General features: G+C 38.5%; 1 protein-coding gene across 1 annotated transcript in view; it reads left to right on the forward strand.

The window, feature by feature from the left end:
• Window positions 1–16,469, forward strand: part of rxfp2a (relaxin family peptide receptor 2a) — a 38,686-nt gene that overhangs the window by 12,751 nt on the left and 9,466 nt on the right. The window contains exons 3-12 of the mRNA XM_020620408.1: window positions 1,970–2,053; window positions 2,317–2,422; window positions 5,430–5,501; window positions 7,153–7,224; window positions 8,137–8,208; window positions 8,518–8,589; window positions 10,601–10,675; window positions 11,505–11,576; window positions 13,245–13,316; window positions 14,430–14,504. Of these exons, the coding sequence (XP_020476064.1) occupies window positions 1,970–2,053; window positions 2,317–2,422; window positions 5,430–5,501; window positions 7,153–7,224; window positions 8,137–8,208; window positions 8,518–8,589; window positions 10,601–10,675; window positions 11,505–11,576; window positions 13,245–13,316; window positions 14,430–14,504 (772 nt within the window). The remainder of the gene's footprint in view (window positions 1–1,969; window positions 2,054–2,316; window positions 2,423–5,429; window positions 5,502–7,152; window positions 7,225–8,136; window positions 8,209–8,517; window positions 8,590–10,600; window positions 10,676–11,504; window positions 11,577–13,244; window positions 13,317–14,429; window positions 14,505–16,469) is intronic.

Consider the following 16,469-nt stretch of genomic DNA (forward strand, 5'->3'; position numbering starts at 1 on the left):
ATTAAAAGTCCTTTTATCTGAGACAGTAATTATGAGCTCTTTGTGCTAATTTGTGACATCACTTTGTCCAGACTACTTCAGTCATTGATAGGTTGCTAGGTTACAAGCATAAAAGGTGAATTATGGCGTGACGCTTAAACTAACGCTGTGGGAATCCTTCACTATAAGGCAAGATGTGGCCTACAGTAGCTGTTGTGAAATTATGTGACAGTTGATGATGATGTTTTGCTGCAGATATACCAATAGTCAGCTTACATTTTGATAGAACTGATCTCAGTAATATAATAATGTTCAACAATATTTGCAATGGAACCAAGTCTCTGCAGCACTTCGATATTTGGAGCCTTTCACATCTCAGTGTAATTGAACTGACATCTGTTTTCAAAATAAGTATTAACTTGTCAGGATGTTATGCCAAAATCTCTGTAGTCTTCTGTGCAGCACATTTTATTCTTAATTAAAACATTACAAAGGCCAACCAAGGTAAAACATATGACCTTTAATAAAAAACAAAACTCTGCGCTCACAATTTTTTTTTGTTTGACTCCCGAGAAGCGAATCACGTTTTTATTTTGTGCGCTGAAGTCTGACTGTTTTCTTATACCCCTCACCTAGGAAGAAATATGAAGAAGTAGCTTAGTTTAAGAGAAATTACCCCAGGTGAAGCCAAAATGAAGGGGTTGCAGGGTTTCTCCTGAGTGACTGTTTTGAGATGTAAAAAAAAAAAACTCCTAACCTACAGTATGATGCTTTACCTTCTGTGTTTTGGTCCTAAATTTACTAAATATGAATGAATCTGAAACTACAAGACTGCCCTCCTGTAAAATATGACAGTATATGTCTGTGCAGGTTATTACCACAAAATGTTCCATGTCATTGTTTGCTGACATCTAGTGACCAATATTAATTATGACGCGAGGAAAGGAGTAAGTATCTAGAGTCACAAAGTTCTTGTTAGGCTGGAGTGGATGGCTAGGTATGCAGCACACAAGCCCAAGCTTGTGTTTATGGCTGTTTCCAAGACGACAAAGGTCCCTAAAGCTTGGTAGTGCCACAAAATTTGTCGTTCATTTTGGCGGGATTCTTACAATTCCTCCCGCAACTGTAGGAGCGCTGTTTAATGATGTACCTTATGGGTGATATGAGAGAGAAGGGACAAAGGGTTGGAGGGCTTGTTGGAAATTATATGTAGAGTTTGAAGAGATAAAACAAAGGAAAACAACTTGAGAACCTGAAAATTTATGTTAATTAGTTCAAATAGAGCCACATAAAATGAAATGAAATGAAATATGATTTTTGCATGAGGACAGAGTGTTTGAATGTCTGCATTTTTGATGTATCAGATTTCATTTCTCTTTGTCAGATTTGTTTCATCGTATTTATCCGTGTTTGCCCTCTCCGCAGAAACAAACTGCCTTCCCATATGGGGAACCAGACAGTGTTATCCAGCTCTTCTCGGATTGGTCCGCTTTGAGAGTAGACTCATTTTATCCCGCAGATCGCAGCCACCTCAGTGATGAATGTGTTTGTGTCCTTTCCTGCCCGTTCTGCTTTGTGGTGTTCATTTGCCAACACCTGATGAAAATCTCTGCTGCAGTGTGTGCACTAATAGCTTTGGCTCTTAATGAATCTGAGTTCTTTCCAACACAGGCTGTGAGGAACAAATCTGGAACATTTTAAGAGTTTAGAACAGGATCAGGGTGAGACGAGAGAATATTTCTCAGGAGCTTTATTTCAGAAGGATGAGAAATTGATCAAAATCTCACTGTGGAGTTAAGAATAAGCAAGTAGGAGGAACAATTTACTGATTTACAGATTCTTTTCCTGCTGGTGATGATAATTTATCAAGCTTACCTTGTCCTGTAAAGCATTTACCATATTCCTCCAGCCAATCATTTTTCCAGCAGTGGCTGTCACTGATTTCACCTGCAGCGTACAAATAACTCTTGTTCTTTAATTTGCTTTGCAGGGGACAACATTGGATGGGCAGACTTGTTTGGCCCAATTCTTCAGAATGGCAGTTCTGTGAAGCAGTACCTCCCTAATGACTGCTGTAAGTGTGTGCGCGTATACAGTATTCATGTCAGTATGTTTCAGTGTGTGTATGGACAAGTGTTAATTTGATCAACAAAAACTATCCATTGACCACCTGCTTTTCATGGCCAAAACAAAACTAAATATAACTACCCAGTATATCTCTTGTTGAAAAGTTGATTCAGCTGCTTGAACACCATTAATAATAAACATCTTCATCAAAAAATGGTTTGTGTGTGTGTGTGTGTGTGTGTGTGTGTGTGTGTGTGTGTGTGTGTATAGACTTGCAGGAATACCCAAAGAGTTGTAAGTGCATACAGACAGATGTCGAATGTGTGGCAGTCAACCTGCAGGATGTCCCTCGTCTCTCCCCAAATGTTACCTGGCTGTAAGTGTCCGGTGTAGTAGCATCCCAGCATTTTGCATTGTTTATTCAAATCATCATTTCATTTTCATTTCTCAGTAGGAAGCCTCCCATTGTAGCTTGCTTTGACATATTGCACCTCTAAAGTGAGCTGTTTATTTGAAATAATTGTATTACTTATTTGTTTATCCATTTCCCTAAATTGGCTAAAAATCCATTACATCATTAGACCACCCTGAATAAATTAGTATTGTGGAGTGGTCATCCATAAAAGTGACATCTAACTGTAGCCATAATGTCTTATCTTCATCCATTAATAATAACAATCTAAAGCCTCTTGTTCTTTCTGCCCTGATTTAACAACCTCTTCTCCCACAGTTCATTAACTAACTGCAGACTTTGTTTCATAGGCTACAGCTGTCCACAACAAGTAGACAGCAAATTAAAAGTTAGGACTCAGGCTTTTAGTTTTGTACTTTCTGCCAGGGGTTATGCATATAATTCCCTAAACAATACTGACCTTTGTATGAAATTTCAGTTTATGTTTAAGTGGTATTTAGTGAAGCGGTGGTTAGCGCTGTCATCTCACCAGAAGAAGAAGGTTCTGGGTTCAAGCCTGGGCCGACCCGAGGCCTTTCTGTGCAGAGTTTCAGCTTAGGTTGATTGGCAACTCTGAATTGGCCCCCATGACCCTATTCAGGAATAAGCAGTATAGATAATGAATGGATGGTTTAGACTGGTTTCACAGTGTGTTTATACCCCTTTCTGGAAATATATATATATTCACCTTAGCCAGTGTTCAAGCTTTCGCTGCTCTGAGAGAGGCACGTTTGAGATAATAGTTTGTATGAGAACTACAACTTATTTTCCCCCCCTATAGGTCTAAACACAAAAGGTACCGGGGCCTTTGTAAACTCCATCCATGGCAAGATAAGCTCTGACAGATTGTGTTGCCTTTTAATAACTTCATCTGACAATCCCATTTGTTGTAAATGTTCTCCTTTTTGGTCTGTTATTGCCTTTTCTTAGTTGGTGAGCAGTTTCATTTAGCTGAAAAGTGTCTGTTCCCCCTTACATGCCGAATCAGCCCATCCAATTTGTGCCTCTGCTTTTCTTCTTCACGGCCACATTTCTACCTTCACAGCCACATTTCACCACACTTCACAGCCTGAAGAGCTCACTCATCTGTGGCAGAACACACACAGGACACACATTTGTTTCTGTTCAGTTCCACTTACATTTCTGTAAAAGGCTTACTAAATTTATCTGAGGCATCTGTCTCCCATAACCTTCTTAAATAATACTTAAAAATGAACATTAGTAATTAAGAAGTGCAGGCTTTTTTCTAACCTTAATATCCAGTACTAACAAGCTGAGCTGTGTCTGCCCTTCAGTAACAACAGTCTGTTCACTGAGCATCACATGCACGTTCCTCTCTGCCTGGGGCTTTACAGTATATCTCCGAAATATCTTTTCTTTAAACAAACACATTCAAGAGTGAAATTTTATATCTCTAAACTCCAAGCTACGCAAATATAAAATCTGGTGCCAGAAAAGTGAAAATAATCAGCGATTCCAATTTGAACTTTAGGAAGAAAAACACAAAGACTGTTGAGATACAGTTTCTTCATCTGGAAATACAGTAGATGGTGGGATGATGAAGATAATGATCTTAAGATATTGCAGATCATGAGAACTCCATCTGTAAGAGTGGTCTGTAATCAGCACCAGCTGCCGTGATCCGTATTTTCCCTTCTCTGCTTCCAGTATCGTTCTGGCTTATTTTGAAGATTTTAATTTATTTAAAGAGGAAAATCAGATTCCATCATCAAGCTGCAGTTTTAAGCAAAATGCTTTGATTTCATTTCAGCTGCTTGTCTTTATCAGGTTTGCTTTAATTGTCAACTTTTTTTTTTTCGTTTGCTTGGTTTTATCTTCTGCAAGATCCTTTGTTATGGTTCGTTTGACAAAGTAAATGAAAATGACCTTGAGTATGTGTGTGTTCCTGGACTTGTCTCTACTGAAAAGATTTTTATACTGACAAGCTTGTTAACAGCTGCAAAGCAGATGCTCTTTTTGCCTTTACAGATGTCTGAATGCAAAAGCCCATTAAAGGTTTGACATAAACAGTGCTGTTGCTGTCTTTGTTTTTCTTGCTAACTGTTTACAGAGATTTGTTGCTTTTTTATTTACTGTAGTGCATAATTAGAGATGTTTTAGATTTTATTATTATCAATGTGCTATATCATTTAGCAAATTCAAGTAGCTGTGTGTGTGTTGGGGGGGTGGATATTATACATGCATACATGCAGCTTTTTTTTCACTTTGATGCTATTGGTGTGACCTGTTGTGTTGCAACAGGCAAAAAAAATTAAAATGATCTGTTTGAATTTTTTAATGTCATTTTCAGGCGTGTCTTCCTAGACCTCGTGTCCCTTTACTGTAAAGCGTCTGGTTCTTACCTTGCTATATCCATAGCTTACATGACTGGAAGTCACTTGTGGAGACTAGAAGCTGGGTCCCACAACTAATTTGTTGATTTTTATGAAAATGACGAGGTGTAAGGTTTGAGTATGTGTTGGCTTTGGTTAAAGTTAGGGTAAACATTAGGCAAGTAGCAGCTCTGATTAAGGTTAGGGTAAGTCTCCAGGAAATGAATGTAAATCAAGTGGCAACAGCAAGCGTGTGTGTGTGTGTGTGTGTGTGTGTGCGTGCGTGTGTGTGTTTGGTTGTAGAAACCTTTTCAGATTTCATGACAGTAGACCTTTGCACAGCTGTAGGCTACTTTACCCTCTCTCCTGGATAATTGTTCTGTTTTTGTTGACACCAAGAATTCTTTAAAAGCCATTTCTGAATATAACAGCAGTAGTTCAGAGTTTTGTGTGACTATTTTATTGCTTGTAATGCATCAGACCTTTAGTCTTTTCTCTCTTGCTGTCTCTGTCTGAGTATATTTGCTTTCCAGGTGTCTGTTTATGTGAAATGCATGTTAGGTTTTTATAACATTTGCCTTTCATGGACTCTCTTGCAGGTCACTGAGGAGCAACGAGATCAGAGTGTTGCCTGATTTTGTTTTCTCTGAATACTTTGCCCTACAGAGACTGTGAGTATTTTGTGCTTGTGCTGCTTTGCACATTCTTTACTTATTATTCATGTGTTTCTGCAGTACATGTATATAACTTCAAATACTGAAAAGGTCTAGTGTCAAAATCTTCATTCAGTCCATGTGGAGACAGTGTGTTCAGTGTATAAATCCAATCCGCTTCCCTTTGGAGAGGTTGTATATTCTCCATCAGTCCAACAGTAAATTGCCCTTAAACTGTGTGTGCTCATGTTTTGATTCATTAATTTGACAAAGAGCTCAATAAAATTAAGACTGAAATGAGCTGAGCCTGCATTAAAATATTTAATGTGTTGCCACATTGGTATAATGTAGCTTTATTGTTGCTGTTGTTTTTGAAATATGCACTAATTTGTTATCCGTATAGAATGATTTTATTGGATCTCTCTTTTCAGTTAACTCTAAATCTTATTACTGCAGCACAGATTTGTTGGCAGCATTAATTCTTCTTGTGAGATGGGGTTTTTTGGCACAGTACATTTTTCTGCCAGACCTTTGTTTCTTTTGAAAAAAATGTTTTGTGTGTGTTTGTGCATTTCTCTGCAAACTGAGCCATCCCATTTGGGGAGGTTTAACTGACTAAATTACACTCAGTTGGCAGTCTAGGACAGCAGTCCTGCATTCGGGCCTTCATGGGGAGGTGGCAATGTTTCAGAGAGATGTGAGATGTTATGTGTGCTGCTGTTGTATTGCTTTGTACTGGCAAATATTTTTTTTTTGTTTTGTCTTACCCATTTATATCAAAGAGTGTATAAACAATAGACAGGCTGAGAGCTCGAAGAAGTGAAGCCACCATGATTCAATCACCTCATGCTGGCTGGTCGCTACCGTGCAGAATCTGGTTGCAAAACAGCAAGATGACAGCCGGATTCACAATATTTTAGCTTTATTTTTGCATAATGGATGGAAGTGGTGACACCATGCCCATCATATATACAGTATAGTATACTCTTTAAAAAGTTTCAACTAACAGAGTAAGCTAAACTAACTAGCTTACTTTTACATTAGAGGTCAAAATACTATGTTTCACCCATTTTCACTCCACCCACTTATCTTAAAATTAAAGGATATGATAAATGTAATGTTAAACTACATATCATCAGCAGTTGTAGTGACATCGGCAACATCATTTAGTTAAGCTGGTTATTTGTCAAAAGTCAGAACAAGATGTCCAGTGATGTAGGAAATGATCAGTCGTTTTCATCAAGTGGGTCTGTCTGCAGAATCTGCAAAAATAAAAGTGTCAAACTGAAAGAGAGCACACATATTCACAAACATTTCCACTTGTCTGAAAAGTTTATGTCAGGGTTCACATTCTTAAACTTTAATCAAAGAATAAAGGTCAGCATTTGCTGATGTGTTAATAGTGTGATAATTTGCAGCTGGCTCTTCTCTGTGTTCTGATGTGGAGATAATGCTGACTGACATCATCCAGTCATTCTCACTGGAGTTTAAAAAGGGAAAGAAATGATCATGCACTAGGTGATAATACTTTAACAGCAGGGGCGTTAGTCACATTGCCAATTTGTTCAGTCAAGAAATGTATGAGTGTGAAAAATGTTTCTATGCATGAGTGCGATCAGATGAAAGAACATTCCAATAATTTTACCAGTTATGATTGTTCTTTTTTCAGGTTTCTACAAAACAACAGCCTCCAGTTCATATCCAAACATGCCTTCAGCGGCCTGTACAGTTTAAAGCGGCTGTAAGTACAGTGCCTATAAAAAGTATTCACACCCTTGGATGTTTTGCCTTTTTAATAATGTACAAAATCAATCATGGTCACTATAATTTGGCTTTTTTGACAAAAAAAAATTACAAATAACCTCTTTAATGTTAAACTGAAAACAGGTTTCTACAAAGTATTGTCAAGCAAATAAAAATATATAATGGGAAATAAGTGATTGCATAAATATTCACCCTCTTCATGTCAGTATTTAGTAGATGCACCTTTGGCTGCAATCACAGCACTGAGTCTGTGTGGATAGGTCTCAGTCAGGCTTACACATCTGGACACTATGATTTTACTGCATTCTTCTTTGGAAAACTGCTCAAGCTCTCCACACTGTCCTTGTGATAATATGCAAATTTGAAATAGGTTAAAAACAGAAGTAAAAGGGGTAAAATCACAATGTGTCACAATCATAATTCAGATGAACTACAGTCAACGTATTCTGACTACAAATACGAATGTGTGAGTAAATTAAGTTCAGAAAAGAATCACATTTTACATGTTTCAGTCACACTCATTCTAGATGTCTGCAACTGCATATGAGGGTTGCAGCTATTTAGTCATTATGATTTAATCCTCTGGTCATATTTTCTGTTATTTGGTCTATGAAATGTGGAAAAAAATGTTCACCACAGCCTCTCAGATTCCAAGGGGATGTCTTGTAAACATTTACAGGAAAACCACCAGCTGTGTGGAATGCACAGACAAAATGTCTTGTGTTTTTCACTGTTATTAAATATTACCAAAACATTTATTTCAGTCTCACTTACTTATGCTGCTTTAAAACCTAAGGACTGTAGGTGTGTTTTTGTGCACTGTATGTATGTGTATAATGTATTTTCACCCATCCCCCCTTATTGTGCCACTTCTCTTCTACTCTCTCAGGTTTCTCAGTGAGAACCAAATATCCTCCCTCAGTCCTGGTGTGTTCAGGGATCTCCATCAGTTAGAGTGGCTGTGAGTAACACCCACGTGCTCACCTACCCATGTATGTATGCATGCATGGGTAGGTGAGGAAGCTATTGTTTTGTGCACTCAGTTACTCTGCTGTGTGACTGTTGCTAACAGCATGTTCAAAGACCCAAGTGGTAGTTCAGGCAGTTATTATGTTTATTTATTCACCTGCTGTAGCTTCATATTTATCATATGGACATGGTCGCTGACTATATCAAACCCCTCTTTTTATAAGAATGAAGAAAAGAATAAATAAAATGTTGGTTGAATTATTGCAAAATGTATATTATTATTTGTGGTTTTTCGAGCCAGGGTTTTGGATCATAACCCACTAAACATCTTGTCCCAGGACACCTTCATTGGGCTCCAGTCTCTCATGTACCTGTAAGTAGTATAATTATTTCCTTCAAAAGCTCCTCTTTTATTGACTGATTTAATCTCAAACTGATTTTAACACTTTTTTTTTTTACTTTTCTAAGATGAGAAGTGTGTGAGATTTTAGCTGTGCATATATTTATATGTATTTAAAAACCTATATGCAATTTGAAAAAAAAGCTGTCATGATTCCATGCACTTCCTGTCCCAAGCTTTTATTTTGGTACACTTCAGCTGCCTCATCTGACTCTTAATCTGCTCTGGCTTCACCACTGCCAACCCTCATCACACCCACCTGTTTCCAATCAAGTGTAATCAAGCCACTCAGCCTTTCTTCTGTTAACATTTTCCTTTTGCTGCAGCCTGCCATGAAGAAGTGCCAGTGTGAACCTCAGTCATTTCAGACTAGCATTTATGTCTTCGCTCATGTTTCTCTATGTCATTGTCTTTTGTTGGACTGTGTTTCTGCTGGTAATCACCTGTTTGTTTGCTTCTGCCTCCTTCTGGTTCTTGGGTAAGTAGTTTCAAGCTAGACTTCATGTTCACAGATGGACTCTAGTTTCTTCTTGGCTCCTGATTGTGTACTCTCATAGTCTCTGACTCGTCCTATCATTCTCCTGTTTTCCCACCTGTTAATGTAGTTGTGTTTCTCTGTTTTCTTTTAAGGTTTTCACCATACTTTAGTGAATTTAGTTTGGTTGCTTTTCAGTTTTGTGGCTGTTCCATATATGCATCTGGCTTCTGTTCTTCTATGTTCAGGTGTCTATTTAGCCAGAGGACCTTTGTTGTTATCCCAATTACACCTTCGTCCATGTTTTTGCTCACTCTGTTCACAAACCAGCCATAGCGTTTCTTGGCTTTGACTTGTCACCAATAAAGCCCAGTTAGTTTCCACCATCTGTTTTGTTCTCTGTTAGTGTTTGGGTCCAAAATTAATTATTAAAATGTTCAGATGACAGAAAACCTATTTCAGAATAATTATCGATGACAAAGATGTATGTTTTTAGACAAGTGCATAAACAGTATACAAATTTGCAATGTACCCTATCACTCATGTGATTTTGTTTATGGAGTTCAGAATTATGAAGTAGTTTTCTGTAATCAGTTTTCTTCCCAGTGCTCAGAGGGGATAAAGAGTGTGTATGCTTGTCAAATATGAATCGTTTGTATTGCTAAACGGGTCATTTCATGCTCAGCCTTGTCTCCGTGTTATGATTGTGATGGTTAAGTACTGAGGGGGTCAGTGGAGCCTCACAATATTAATGCATTCTGGCAAATAATTTAGGCTAGTTCATAAGCCATTTGTTCAAGATGCATTTATATAGAACACATTTAAAAATGGGTGCTGGCCAACAACATTTACATAAAAATATAAGGTATGATTAAAATAGGTATTAAAGTGCATTCCAATTTAAATTATGTAATGCACTTCAACAGCTTTTAAAGTTATTTGTGCCTCTTTTGTAGTTTCTCAAACTGTCTTCATTGGTGGGGAAAGACCAGAAGTACTTGTGATACAATAGATGATACATTACAGTTAATAACTGTACATCTATTTGCTTAATCTATTTGATAATGTCGCTGGAAGTTGTCTATATTTTCATTGTAATTTCTCATGGACACTAACATCAGTGATTTGGATTGATTTGATGCTTCTAAGTCTTATCTTTGGCTGTTTTAATTACACTGACATGGGATTATATTTACAAGCAAGTGGTTGAGTAGCATTTGTTTATTTTTGCATTTGTTTGTAATTAAGATGTTTGTGCAAGCTGACATTTTGTTTCCTGTTGCCTGACAGACTAGTTGCTTTCTAATTTTCTTCTTGTCCTTGTCAGCTGATTCCTTCTTGTTCAAAACAAGCCACAGGTCGTGTTTCCAGGTATACAAGCTGTAATAGAGTGCAGCAGTGTATCATTTCTGCTGTGCCATGATGGGAGCTTCTGCTTTGTAGAGTTGGATCTATCTCTGGTTTACAATCAAATTTTTATTTATTTATTTTTTATTCCTTTCTCATCAGATCCATGGTGAACACATCACTGCAGCAGTTCCCCCACCCCAGCTTCTGCCAACACATGCCTTCATTGCACTGGCTGTGAGTTTACTCTGGCAGTATGTTTGTGTACAGTACATAAAACACACAAGGGCTGGTAGATGGAGGTGGCAGAGGGTTGGGTAGTTGAGGATATGAGATTGAATGAGTGGTCCTCTTGGCTAAACGAGAGATGAAGTGTCCTCACCTGAAGTCACTGTGACCGGTCAGCTCGACCAGCTGTTTTTGGTTACTGGACTGGAGAGCACCTGCCAGATGAGTCTGATGCTAATAATCATCTGTGTGACTTTATGTCTGTGATACCAGCGTGCTGCCTGTCAGCGCTCCACTCGCTTACTGAAATTCCAAAGCAAACAAAAGCTTATCTGGAATAAACTTAGAAGTCAGTGGTAGAAGAGGTACTCGGATTCCTTTAGGTAAAATAGCAATAAAACGGTGTAAAAGTCTCATTCATAGTGTTGCATCAAAAATACTAAAAGCAAAATTATGTATTATGCTGAATGATATTACTGTATATGATATTATTGTGCTCATCACTTTAATGTTCAGATGGTAAAGGTGGAGCTACTTTTAACTACATGGTTATGATATGAAGTACTGCTGGGTACCTTGTGAATTTTCCACCAGACATCAATGGTTTGATGCTGTAATGTTTATATTAATTTGGTTTCTGAAAATACAAGTACTCTAAAGTACAGATATCTTAAAATTGTGCTTAAGCACAGTATTTGAAAAAAAAAAAAATACATACTTTCCATCAGAAGTACAGTTCAATTTGCAATTGGCTTAGGTGGCATTATCTATACACAGTAGATTTGATTTGTGTGCATGCTTCTGTATCTTGGGTATAAACATTGTTTTCTGCTTTCAGGGATCTGGAAGGAAACAAGATTCAAACTCTCAACTACTCCATCTTGAAGACCTGCAGCAAGCTTGAAGTTCTGTGAGTATCCCACCTTTAAACGCCAAAGTACATCACCAAGCTCTTGTTTTCCTCTCAGGGTGTGAAGACACAAATGGGTTGTACAAATGTCATGTTTACCAGCAATATTTAGCTACTACTCGCCGCACAACTCATTCCCCTGATGTTCTCTAATCTGCCCAACAGCGGGGGTAAACTGATTTGCACAATGTGAAATGTTGTGTTGGAACACAAAGACACTGTTGACAAACACTTTTCTACCACACAACACACCCAGAGAATGCACGGACAACAGATGAGACAAATCACCATGATCCAGATTTATTGCAAGTTCAGAAAGAATCAAGACGAGTTAAAATGAATGAGCATGGTTAGTGGCACCGCACGTAAGAAGTGTGCTTGTCTGTTTGAGACCAACTGTGTGTGTTCCAGACAACAGTTTTGGAATAAAGTCTCTGTGACTAAAAGATGTCTTCAAAGCATCCGGTTGGATGTGTAATGAAAGCATAGATGGTGTGTGTGTGTGTGTGTGTGTGTTTGTGAGAGAGAGAGAGCAGTTAAATGTAGTGTGGAATGCTCAAAACAGGTTTATTCTCACTGGAACAAGCTGCCTTAATTATTATGAATGATACAAAAACAAATTCAGCCACAAAGTCAGATATTTTAGGTTCCACCAATCCCAAATAAGTCTTCAAAATCCTGAAGGGATTAAACAATATAGAAGATACATTCCCAGCTTTGTCAGGTTTTTACTGAGATTGAACACATACAAGCTTTGACTAATACTTCAGCACTTGGAGTGATTACACCACCCTATAAATGAAGTGCACTCCACTTACAAAACGGTAATACCGCTTGGGTAAGAACGCTGATTGTACAAGCAAGGCTCTCAATCTGCCTGTAGTTTTTATGCAGTCTACTGCTGGTGTAATGAATCTTGGAGCACCCTTGCACAAGCTGATGTATCTTGACTTTCAGTGCTAGTGTAAGTCACAGTTGAGGGTAAGCAAGTTATAATATCAAACATTTTACAGCCCTCGTCTAAAAGTCTTGCTGTCATCAACTAGATTTAAACATTTCTCTCTGGGGACACTTTCTCCATGTATTCTGTTTACCCCCACAGGTGGATCAGAGGATGGGGTGAATCACGCACTGACACGCGTGCGTCCCATCTGGTTCTGTCTCACCTGTTTAACCAGAGCCACATGAACAATATCTTGGCCTCTGTTTCAGAATGAGTAACATTTGTGCACTGTCTAAGTCTGGCTTCATCTTTCCATGTTCAGGTGTCATGGTGACTAGTGGATCTTGTCAGTCATCAAAAGGACACTGTACATGGGATTATAACAGTAAGGTTAACAGGTCGACTGTGGGAGAAATAAAAGAACATCGCCTTTTTGCCCCATATTGGCAATGATGCCACTCAATGAGTGTTGCTATTGTAGGTTTTTTTTTATGCAGCATGTGACTATGTGAATGAGCAAGAGAAGGTTTAAAAATCATTTAAAATGCAGCTCTAACTCTGGATTGAGATGGTATTAACAGAAGAAGCATCGTGGACACTGGAAGCCATATGTTTAGATACTATGAGTGAGATCTCATCCAGCCTCAGATGGGATTCAACACAGGTCAATCAAATACCACTTTGCACTGCTCTATGCAGTTTGACAGCAGCTCTTTCTCATTCAGATTACTGATGGACAACAAGATCAGAAGAGTCCCTGAAAACACTTTCCAGTCACTGTGGAAACTGGCAGAACTGTGAGTAAATCCCAAATTGTTTCTTTCACTTTTGGCCCACGTAGTCAATTTGAGATTAAATAAGAGGCTCTTGAATCAATCACAGAGTTTCAGTGGAGACTGAAGTGTCTAAATAAAGATGTATAAATTTAGATGGTGGGGTTTCTTGTTGCTGACTGAGAATGGCCTGACTCACATTTTGATTATTTCTAAAATAGCAGTGGGTCTTTCTCAGCTCTACACATTTCCAGACTGGGAAACGGAATAAAACATTACTTAATAATTTATATAAAACAGAAAAATGAAACTGGAACTGTCATTTGTCATTACTAAGTGGCCAGGATGAATCATTTCCCACCATCTCAGCAAAATCTGCTAAACAATAGACTGTGACAATCACTCTGTCATGTCTGGATTAGTGGAGAAGTTTCCTGGCAGCTTGAAGCTGAGGGTTGATTATGTTGATCACTGACTGTGTTTCTGATGATGGTAATAAATAGAGATTCAGCGCGAGTGGTGGATTTATTTTATTTGCTATGGTTAAATCCCTGTCTAAATAATGGTTGTGGTGCATGAGGAACATTTGTCTTAAACATAATAAGTAGAGCTTGTTAATTGCCACAATGTAATAAAAGGGATAATTGTATAGTTATCACAGTATATGAGCTGCAGGTGTTTTGAGTTTCAGATCTTATGACAAGCACCATTTTGTAATGAGAAACCAACTCACGAGTTGTTGCAAATAAATTTTAGGCTCAATTGGCTATAAAATAAGTTTTATTTTTACACTGTGCAGCCTTAATAGGCTGTGCTCTGTTGGTCTAACATGCAGTTTTTATGGGAAGAGTTGGCCCATTCACTTTAGTATTGGCCCACTCAAAATAGAATTTCTGCCTACGCCACTGCTGTCTGCTATATACTGTATGTAAAGTTGAAGGATATTGGACAGTTTCATTCATTGTAGCTGTCTTCTGCATTTATGTAGTGTGTATGATGAAGGCCAGTGCTGAAAGATCAGCTTATGCAATAGTCTGCACTGCATAGCTATGGAATGTGCACCTGCTTCTTTGCAAGTATTTCTGCTCATTATGCTGCCTACCTTTACTGTGCTTGCTACCTTTTTGTTCTGTACAGGAATCTGTCCAGCAACAGGATCAGAGAGCTGCCAAAAAACACCTTTAAAAGCCTTTCGAAGTCCCTCCTTAAACTGTGAGTAACTGATAGTTTAGCCTTGAGGAGGTGTACTTCATTATGGGAGGAGTATAACGAGAGGAGCTCAGGGAAAGTGCAGTGTAAAAACTATTGCAGATCTGATTTATAGTGCTTTTCTATGCATTGCAGCACATTCGGTGCTTTTCACACAATTCACATTCCCTAACACTCATACATTTGCACACTGATTCACACTCCCTAACACTCATACATTTGCACACTGAACTAGGGGTTCAGTGTTTTGCAGAAGGGCACTTTGACATGAGCACTGGAGAAGCCAGGAATCGAACCACCAACCTTCTGGTAAGGAAACAACCCACTCTATCTCCTGAGCCACCGCTGCCCCCCCACCCCCACGTGATGGTGGTGAAATACCTGCACTGAGCAGATGTGCAGTACAATTCACGTCGGAATGTAATGTCCCAGCCGAGATGATGATGATGATGATGATGATCCCTCACTCTACAAAGAAACACAGAAAATGAGAAAAGGAAGGAGTTGTTGGCAAACCACTGACATTTTACTGAGCAGGACAATTATGAGTGTCCTTTTGAGCTAGATGTCCTAGACTGAACTGGGAGAACAGCAAGAAAATTATGATCGGCCTCCACCTGCAATTTTTCTAAATGTGTGGGATCCCCAGATGGTTTTAGGTAACCAGCCATTTACAGCTAGTCATAACAGCTGCTAAAATTGGCAGTATTTTGAATGTGAATCGCTCTCTCTCAATAGGTAAGCCATCAAAATGAGGTGAGAATTTACAAACTGATGTACTGATTTGCATTTGTTTCATAATGTGAGAATAACTGTTTGGACTGCAGGTGTGTTTGTGTCAACAGCATTTTAGCAATTATATGGTCTGAAAGTCCTGCACGTGTCAACCAGACACTGAGAGGAACCCTGCATTACAGCTTTCAGGTCATCTCCTGCTTTACAGTATGTGAATTACTAAATAAAGAAGTAGAGACAAGTGCGCTTACTTCAAATACGGATGTGAAACACAAGGAAGATGTATAAAATAGTCATTGGACATAACTGTGAATATTATACTGCAAAGAAGAAACATTACAAGTAAAGAAGCACTTGGGATAGATGAACTACTGAAGTGCAGCTGCCCAGGTCATTTATTAGGGCCACTTCGTTGGCTTTGCAGTAATTTTACTATTATACAATAAATTCATTCTCTTGGTATGCAGTGTACCACAGTGCTGCACTAAATTACATTATAAAAATGTCAGGGGTAATGAGTAAGAGTAATTATCAAGTTGCAGCAGTGCGCACCAAAAGATATTGGAAATTAATTACAATTAAAACTCAATCTGTTAAAGGTGATGGACAATAGCATGTGGAATGTGTATTTGAAGGCATTCTGTATCCAGTGTTAAGTAGGATTGAACACTGGAAGTCATACTTGTTTTACTGTTAAAAACTAATGAAGCTGCATGCTAACCACCTCATTGTCTCAGTGTAAACATTGTCAGGTGATTTAATTGGCTCAGTGAATGAGGTTGTGGCTTAAAGCGAGGAATGCCATGAAGTCAGTTGTGCATAACGATGAGACAGATTTTTGCTGCTGGAAAAATGAGGCAAAAACATAACAGATGATGAAAAGGCAAAAATCCATAACTGGCTTTCAGAGACATCCAGAACAACTGAAATTGCATTGATCTTGAGTCGTGATCACTGTGCAGTCAACTGATATGCAAGTGTGAGTCTCCAGGGATGCAGAACACAGGCTGAGAAGAAAATATGCAAATCAACTACAAGAGAGTCGAGACGAATTTAACTATCCAGGGACCCTTTAGCCTCAAGTGCTGTCGTCTTACAGAATTACGACCTTACTGAAAACTGCAGAAGCACAAGATGCACAGTGTTTTGCATGATTGGCAAGGTCAGAAAAACAGCCTTGCTTTAAAAAAAAAAAAAAAAAAAAAAGGGGGGGGGGGGGGGGGGGGGGAACAA

This window comes from Monopterus albus, unplaced genomic scaffold (genome assembly GCF_001952655.1).
Source record: "Monopterus albus unplaced genomic scaffold, M_albus_1.0 scaffold237.1, whole genome shotgun sequence".
NCBI classification, from domain to species: domain Eukaryota; kingdom Metazoa; phylum Chordata; class Actinopteri; order Synbranchiformes; family Synbranchidae; genus Monopterus; species Monopterus albus.